General features: G+C 33.5%; 1 protein-coding gene across 1 annotated transcript; it reads left to right on the top strand.

Moving 5' to 3' along the window:
* The first annotated feature begins 421 nt into the window (after window positions 1-421).
* On the top strand, window positions 422-5,259 carry LOC106753929 (potassium transporter 4). The gene is made up of 9 exons (XM_014635816.2): window positions 422-767; window positions 1,185-1,425; window positions 1,528-1,773; window positions 1,910-1,960; window positions 2,064-2,324; window positions 2,505-2,557; window positions 2,927-3,041; window positions 3,131-3,385; window positions 3,974-5,259. The coding sequence occupies exons 1-9, from the start codon at window positions 723-725 to the stop codon at window positions 5,059-5,061; spliced, it is 2,355 nt and encodes a 784-aa protein (XP_014491302.1). The 5' UTR covers window positions 422-722; the 3' UTR covers window positions 5,062-5,259.
* The last annotated feature ends 3,086 nt before the right edge of the window (window positions 5,260-8,345 follow it).

The raw sequence follows: 8,345 nt of genomic DNA, 5'->3' as shown, positions 1-8,345 counted from the left end.
AGTCGGAGTTGAGATCACATATTTTAAATTTAAAGCTAAAATTGGAACATTATTGAATTTGAGTTCCAAACTAGATACTCATAACAGTAATAGTCAGCAATAACATTTAATTCTCAAATCAATGTAAAAATTATGTTAGTTAATTTATTTATTACAAACTACAATTATTTTCAAACCATTATCTGAAAAAAACAAAAGTACAGTTATCTTTATAGTAAAACAATAACGTCATTTAACTAAGTCGCATTATTTACATATTTAAAAGTAAAATAAAAATGATCGTAATACATATATTTTAAAACATGTCAGGGGGTGTGGGCCCAACCTATGAGATCACAAAAGAAAAAAATAAAAATAAAAACAAGAACCATATAAACTTGTAGGAGGGCTAGGTGGGGGGTGTCAGTGCCATAACAGAGCAACCATGTAAGGAGCACGCGCAGGAGTATCGCGTGAAGTAAACGTGTGCTGGATGAGGAAGGTGGAAATGACTGTGAAATTGTTTTCTTTTAATTCAACGATTGGTTCCAGTTGGGTTCGTTCAGTGTCTCACGCATTTCAATTCATTATTTATTAATTACACGAATCAACGAAACAGAAGCCGAATTGAAATGCTGCTGTTGAACTTAACTCACTCGTGACTCCTGTGAAGAGTGAAAAACCATATCGTCTACGGTTTCTTTTCGTTTCGCTCACAGCTTCACCTTCTCTCTCTGTAGAGAATGGAACCAGAATCTGGAACTTCCGCTTCTCGGAATCCTTCTCAGGTTAGGCTACTCTTTTGCGGAGTTTTAGATTTATCAAAAACTAGCGAACTGTAAATTGAGTTTGAAGTTCTTGCCGTAATTCCATTCTCCTTGTTTTGCTTTAGTTTTAATTGATTTTAATTCAATCACTTTCTGTCTTTGCTGCATAAGCATGTTTAAACTCTCCTCTTTCGTAGCTTGAACAATTCGTTGATGTGTTTAATTGATGTAATTTTGAAGTGTTCGTTGAATTCGTGTCAGACTCGAGTTCTTTTGTTTTTCATTTTAACAGTTTTTGTTTAATAGGTATTGTTATTGAATTTTATTTTTTTCTTAGTGCTTTTCGATTATATAGGTCACTGGTTCGTTTTTCGAGTTTTCTGCTTAATTGAATTAGGAGGTGTTTAATATTCGAATTATCTATTTGGTGTTTTGCAGTTGTCCTGGGTGAATCTCTCTCGGAATCTAATATTAGCATATCAAAGCTTTGGTGTGGTGTATGGGGATCTGAGCACTTCACCTCTCTATGTGTTCACGAGTGCGTTCAGGGGAAAGTTACTGGATCACCATGATGAAGAAACAATATTTGGCACTTTTTCGTTGATTTTTTGGACCCTTACTCTGATTCCGTTGCTTAAATATGTATTCATCTTATTGAGTGCTGATGACAACGGGGAAGGTATTCTGCTGATGACTTTTTTTTCTGTTTTACATTTTTTTTCTTGTGGAAAAGGTTATGAACTGTATGAGTGTGATCTGAGTATGATACATCTGTTATCAGGTGGAACATTTGCTCTTTATTCTCTGCTCTGCAGACATGCCAAGTTTAACTTACTCCCCAATCAACAAGCAGCTGATGAGGAGCTATCATCCTATAAATATGGCCCATCTTCACAGGCTGCAGCCTCTTCTCCATTGAAGAGGTTTCTAGAGAAACATAAAAGGTTAAGAACAGCCCTGCTTGTTGTGGTACTGTTTGGTGCTTGCATGGTCGTTGGTGATGGTGTGCTTACTCCAGCAATTTCAGGTAAGGTGCCTGGGTTATTAATTTTTATTAGTATAATACTTTGGTAGAAATGCCCTTGGTTTGTGAGGGCACAATTTGTTTGTTTATTTACATGAAGATATTAACAAGAAGCTAACCCCTGATTCTTTCTCTGCAGTTCTTGCATCAGTATCAGGATTAAAAGTGACAGAAAAGAAATTAACAGATGGTGAGGAAAATCTCATTTGTTATTCTTTTGTTGTTCCTATCGTTGCCTTTCTAATGTTAAGGGCATAAATATTATATTAATAGAAATTTCCTGTTGTTTACAGGTGAACTTGTCCTGCTTGCCTGTGTCATATTGGTTGGACTGTTTGCTCTCCAACATTGTGGCACGCACAAAGTAGCATTTATGTTTGCTCCAATTGTAATTATCTGGCTTGTATCAATATTTTCTGTTGGGCTGTATAATACAATTCATTGGAATCCACAAATAGTCCGTGCTATATCACCATATTATATCATAAAGTTTTTTAGCAAGACTGGTAAAGAAGGTTGGGTTTCTCTTGGAGGGATACTTCTCTGTATCACTGGTATGCTAGTTCTTGATAACTTCCATGTAAATTTATTGTGATCTTATGCTGGTTATTCTATACTTCTGTTCCAAATTTACAAATTTAGTTGAGCTTTTAATTTACTAGACGCTGAGACTTTTAAAACTCAGATGCTAGAGTTCGCCAACTGCTTACCTTATTCTTTGGCCCCCTCTCCAGGAACTGAAGCTATGTATGCAGATCTTGGTCATTTCACTGCTTCGTCAATAAGGGTAAGCTTTTAGTTTGACTGAGTTTCAAGAATCTGTCACAGAATATTAGGATTTATTTTCGTTTTTGGTGTCGAAATATGTTAGTATTGTTTGAATGAGCCAGCTTTTGTTGTAACACTCAATCAGGAGTATTTAGTTAGCGTTTTGTACCATCATATGATTACAGACAGCACGACACAATTGCCCGGTGTTATTTCTCTTTTCACTACAATTTCAGTTTTCAACATCAAATTCATCTCAGTTTCATAATTAATACTGTTTTTCAGGAAAGAATAATTGCATACTGTACATTTGCAATACTGGTAATATATCATGGAAATTTTTTGGTGTACCAGTGAGAAATTTCTTAGTATTTGTTTCCTTGTGCAGCTTGCATTTGCGTTTGTTATATACCCATGTTTGGTAGTACAGTACATGGGCCAAGCTGCTTTCCTGTCTAAAAACCTCAACTCTGTTGATAACAGTTTTTATGACTCGATACCTGGTTAGTTGAACTTTCACACTGACTTGTTGAAATCAACAACAGTGCTTTTAAATTAAAACAATTTGTTAATGATTTTGGTTGTCCTGCAGAACCTGTATTTTGGCCTGTTTTTGTTATTGCCACCCTTGCTGCTATTGTTGGGAGTCAAGCGGTTATAACTGCAACTTTCTCAATCATCAAGCAGTGTCATGCACTTGGTTGCTTTCCCCGTGTTAAAGTTGTACACACCTCAAAACATATATATGGACAGATCTATATCCCAGAAATCAATTGGATACTTATGATCTTAACTCTTGCTATAACCATTGGATTTCAGGACACAACCATAATTGGAAATGCATATGGTAATTTATTCCGACACAAGTCTCTCTCTCTCTCTCTCTCTCTCTCTCTCTCTCTATATATATATATATATATATATATATATATATATATATATATATATATATATATATATATCCACACACTCAGAAACACAGTCATTTGTGTCGTTACACTGTATTTCTTTTCAATGCTAATCATATATCAAAATTGGCATCGTTAGAAACATTCTGATGTTGCGCTCTGCTGTCAATTGGCTGTACACTGCATAAGTGAAACTATTGACCCCAATTATGAAATTGAATTTATAATCCCAACTGATCAAAAGCCAAAATAGATACTTCATATGCACAGTTATTAGCTTATGCTTGTGAAACCACTGTATGAGGAAATAAAAAATCTTTTTCGATATAGAATATGTTAACGGATAGATACTACCCTCATGTAAAGTAAACAGAAAGGTAGCATTCATTGCCCTTAGTATTCACCTGATCATGTCTTCTACTTTGTTCATGTATTGCATGCTTGGCAAATTCAGATTTTGTTCACATCAGAACTTGTGTTTTATTTGTTATGTGGAAGTTAATTGTTTTCTGGTATTTGATTTGCAGGACTTGCTTGTATGACAGTTATGTTTGTAACTACATTTCTGATGACACTAGTCGCAATCTTTGTCTGGCAGAAAAGTGTATTCATTGCTATAGCATTTCTTTTATTCTTTTGGGTGATAGAGGGAGTATATCTATCAGCAGCATTCATCAAAGTGCCTCAGGGAGGATGGGTTCCTCTTGTCTTATCGTTCTTCTTCATGGCTGTTATGTACGTGTGGCATTATGGAACTCGTCGGAAGTACAGCTATGATCTGCACAACAAAGTTTCATTGAAATGGTTACTGGGCTTGGGTCCGAGCCTTGGCATTGTTCGTGTCCCAGGGATTGGTCTCATCTATACTGAACTAGCTACCGGAATACCTGCTATATTTTCCCATTTTGTAACAAACCTTCCTGCATTTCACAGGGTGCTAGTTTTTGTTTGTGTAAAATCAGTTCCTGTTCCATATGTTTCACCTGAAGAACGTTTCCTTATCGGGCGAGTTTGTCCCAGACCATATCGAATGTATAGGTGTATTGTCAGATATGGTTACAAGGACATTCAAAGGGATGATGGAGATTTTGAGAATCATCTTATACAGAGTATAGCAGAATTTATCCAAATGGAAGCAGTGGAACCCCAGTTTTCAAGTTCTGAAGCTTCTTCACTTGATGGGAGGATGGCTGTTATAAGTTCTAGAAACTTAGAATATACTTCAAGTTTAATTGTTTCAGAGCAAGAGGATGTTGGCGTGGACATATCCATCCCTAGCAGCAGATCTGTAACCCTAAGAAGTTTGCAATCGGTCTATGATGATGAAAGCCCACAAGTTAGAAGGCGAAGAGTAAGATTTCAGCTACCAGAAAATCCTGGCATGAATCCAGATGTCAAGGAAGAGCTTTTGGATTTAATTCAAGCCAAGGACGCTGGGGTTGCATATATCATGGGGCACTCGTATGTGAAGGCAAGGAAATCATCCTCATTCCTGAAAAAACTTGTGATTGATATTGGCTATTCATTTCTGCGGAAGAATTGCAGGGGTCCAGCTGTAGCTCTTAACATTCCTCACATTAGTCTTATCGAAGTTGGAATGATATATTATGTGTAGTATTTTAGGTCTTGGTGAAATTTACACTTGATCCTAGTTGATCCATAGGTTCTATATTCCTTGTAGGTAATTAATTGTGGCCCTACTCATGGAAAAATGTATCAGAGCGTCTTTTTGGCTACGTGTTTATATTTGCTTTTGCTTCTCTCCCAATGTAATTAAATAGTTGCAATAAGGTATTAGAATTTTATTTAGGAATCAGAATATTTAAATGCCTTTCTTTCGTGTCCTTTTGTTTAGTCCGATTTTCGTTTTGTGCGTGCGCAAAAGCAAAGTGAATGGTGGGTGTACACGCAAATTTTGTTAGAAGGGTATTATGCGCCAACAAAACCACCTACCTAGATTTTTAGATAGGCCGATAGGGTGACGACTGCTTTTGAGCAAGACTATATGCCCTTTAAACGCAAGCTATGGTTGGACTTATCGGTCATCATCGTAGCGATGCTGCAAGGTTTCTATATAGTGTTCGGTGAACCTCCTTGATTGTGTTCTCACCCTCTGTTTCTAGGTCTCAAGTTCTCTCTCTCCTTTTTTTTTTCCTTTTGAAACCTTGTTCAGCATTGATAATCTTTATCTTCCTTTCTGAAGTCTTTACAATGACTTTAACATCTACCAACTCCTTTTCTGGGACACCCACAATTACTTCAAAAAAATTAATGATAAAAGCTACTTCTCTTGGTTTACATATGTTGAGCTTTGGTTCATTAATCAAGGTTTTCATGATCATTTGGAAGATGGTGGTAAATGATGATGTAAAACTTAAGAAAATGGTAATTTAGAAATGGTGATAGTCTAAAAAATAGTGAGACTTAATTATTTTAATATTAAATGGATTATTTATAAATGAGTTTCATTATTTTAAAATGTATTATATCTCTATAAATCACTTTTTTCTACCTTCTTTCTAAGAGTTTAGACTTTTGAGTCATCTCTTTGATGATCAGGAGATGTCTAACCGATCACAGCGACAAGGTCTACATTTCTAGCCGATCAATTTCTGTCATAGAGAAAGTAAGTTTTGTCTCTTTTTTCCTTTCTCATTCCTAATCTGTTTTTGGAAGAAGCAAGTGTTGTTGCATGTGTAATCTTGCTTCTTCTACTCATTCTTGGTTAATCTAAAGTCCTAAGGACTCTATTTGCTTCCAATTTGGTGTTTTGTAGGTTCATCTAGAAAATTCTTTGCGTTTCAAACAATCAGTGAGGCGTCGTTAGAGTTTTGTTGTTCATTGTGAGGTAAGGGGTGCTAGATGTCTACTTTTAATTGATGTTGTGTAAAGGAGTTTGATGCTTATGTTTGTTAAATTGATTGAGTTTAGAATTTCAAGAATTTTGTTATGTTAATTTAGGTAATTAAGTATGTTTAGTTAATTTGATAATTTCTTCTAACTGTGGTTAAAATTGTTATGTTGTTGTTGTTATGAATTACATGTTATAAAGTTGTTTGGATGATTTTATTTGATTGCCAAGTTGTTTAGAGTGGTGAATATAAAATAATTGGGTTTTAAGGCCAAATAGGGAGGGTTTTAATAAATGAAACTGAGGTATGTTCTAGTGTGAGGAAACAGTTTTTTCCAAGTTTGTTATGGGGTCATTTGAAATTTGTTAGAAGAATGTTTTGGGTAGAAACTGATCTAAAACCTAAAATGGTGGTCAATGGTTGGCGTTTTTTTGGTTTTGAGTGCAAATTAGAGGTTTGGTTAGTGAAATTTTGATGTAAGGGGTTGGAACTGAATTAGAGAGTTTAAGGTTTGTGTTTGAGTCATTTAGGACTTGTTTAAGCCTTTAGTTTGTTGAAATCAGTGTAGGAAGTGATTTAGGTAGTTTAGAAGGATTAATTTAGGTTTGTAGTGGTCAATTCAAGTTAGAGGTTTATTTTTAGATGTCTCTCAGCACTTAAGAGTGTTTAGGAATCATTTAAACTTATGTAAAAGATCACCAAATACAAAATATGAGAGTTTTAGAACCTGGTGTAACGTTGGGTGCCCTCCTTCAGAGAAGATCACATCGAGTACTCTCTGGATGCTCTTTTTGTAAGAGGAACACGCCTAAGCGTCTCCTGAACGTCCCCTCCACTACACCAATTTTAGATTTTTTAGATTTCAGAAATCTCGATTTTTGAATTTCATATATCAATTTTTGACATTCTTCAAATCATTATTCAAATTATTATTATATCTAATATACTATTAAATTAATTAATATAATAATTAATGATTTCTTTTTTCATTCAGTGATTAATATTTTAGACACTATTTCTTGATTTTCTCATGAATATTTTATCTTTTCTCACTTTTGTATTTAGAACAATGTAACAAACAAAAGTAATCAAATATTATTTTATATAATAGTAAAATTGTTTTTAAACTAATTTAATTAAGTTTCAGAAAGTATTACTTAACTAACACTGAAGTTTTTACGTAATAATAGATCGGAGTTTGTTTAATAGAGAAGAAAATCTTCATTATTAGAATCTCATCATTCTAATCATTCTAATAAAGTAGAATCATCAAGTATATAAGTTACATACCTTGAATAGCATTGAAGTACATTTGCATGATACTTAAAGTAAGAGACTTTTGGTGTTCCGTGGCATTCAATATTATTTTTGCAACAAATTTATTTTTTATTTTTTCAGTTAGTATTATAATTATAGTTAAAAACTTTCGGATTAGAAAAATGGTTTATGATTTTTTTAACTCAGTTATCAAATTTGAAATTATTTTAATAAGGTGTTTTTTTCAAAATTATATAATCTAAAACTTATCCCATTTTAATTAGTCTTTTTTTTTTTGTTCATCCATTATTATTAACTACACTCTATATAATAAAAAATTAAAATATCCTTTCTTGTTGTATTATATTATTATTATTATTATTATTATTATTATTATTATTATTATTATTATTATTATCACAGCTATTACTGCTGTCATCGCCATCGCTCTGCTATCATTGGTGCATCTCTCTTATCTCTCGTCTTCATTCGGAGAAAGAAGAAAAAAAGAAAAGCTCTTTCTGATAAAAGAAAAAACTCATTTCAAAAATATAATTCTAGAATGTATTTCAAAAACCTTAATTTGAAAATATTTTAAAAAAATTACTTTAGAAATTTGATTCCAAAAACCTTGTTGTGAAACTCTTTCTTTTTTTTTCTAAAAAAAAACATGTTTTGAACTCAAAAATCACTTTCATAAAATAGATAATCATTTTAAAAATTATTATAAAAACATGTTCTGGATGAAGAAAAAGTATTTTAAATATTGAGTCCGTAACATTGGGAAGAA

Source organism: Vigna radiata, unplaced genomic scaffold (assembly GCF_000741045.1).
Source record: "Vigna radiata var. radiata cultivar VC1973A unplaced genomic scaffold, Vradiata_ver6 scaffold_7, whole genome shotgun sequence".
Lineage (NCBI taxonomy): Eukaryota > Viridiplantae > Streptophyta > Magnoliopsida > Fabales > Fabaceae > Vigna > Vigna radiata.
The sequence above is the reverse complement of the archived record's forward strand: the minus strand, read 5'-3'. Positions and strand labels throughout refer to the sequence as shown.

Excerpts from the sequence above, each read along its gene's own strand:
- LOC106753929 (XM_014635816.2), top strand. The coding sequence starts at position 723 with ATGGAACCAGAATCTGGAACTTCCGCTTCTCGGAATCCTTCTCAG. Across the intron at positions 2,558-2,926 it reads TCACTGCTTCGTCAATAAGG|CTTGCATTTGCGTTTGTTAT; the intron begins GTAAGCTTTTAG and ends TTCCTTGTGCAG. Across the intron at positions 3,042-3,130 it reads TTTTTATGACTCGATACCTG|AACCTGTATTTTGGCCTGTT; the intron begins GTTAGTTGAACT and ends GTTGTCCTGCAG.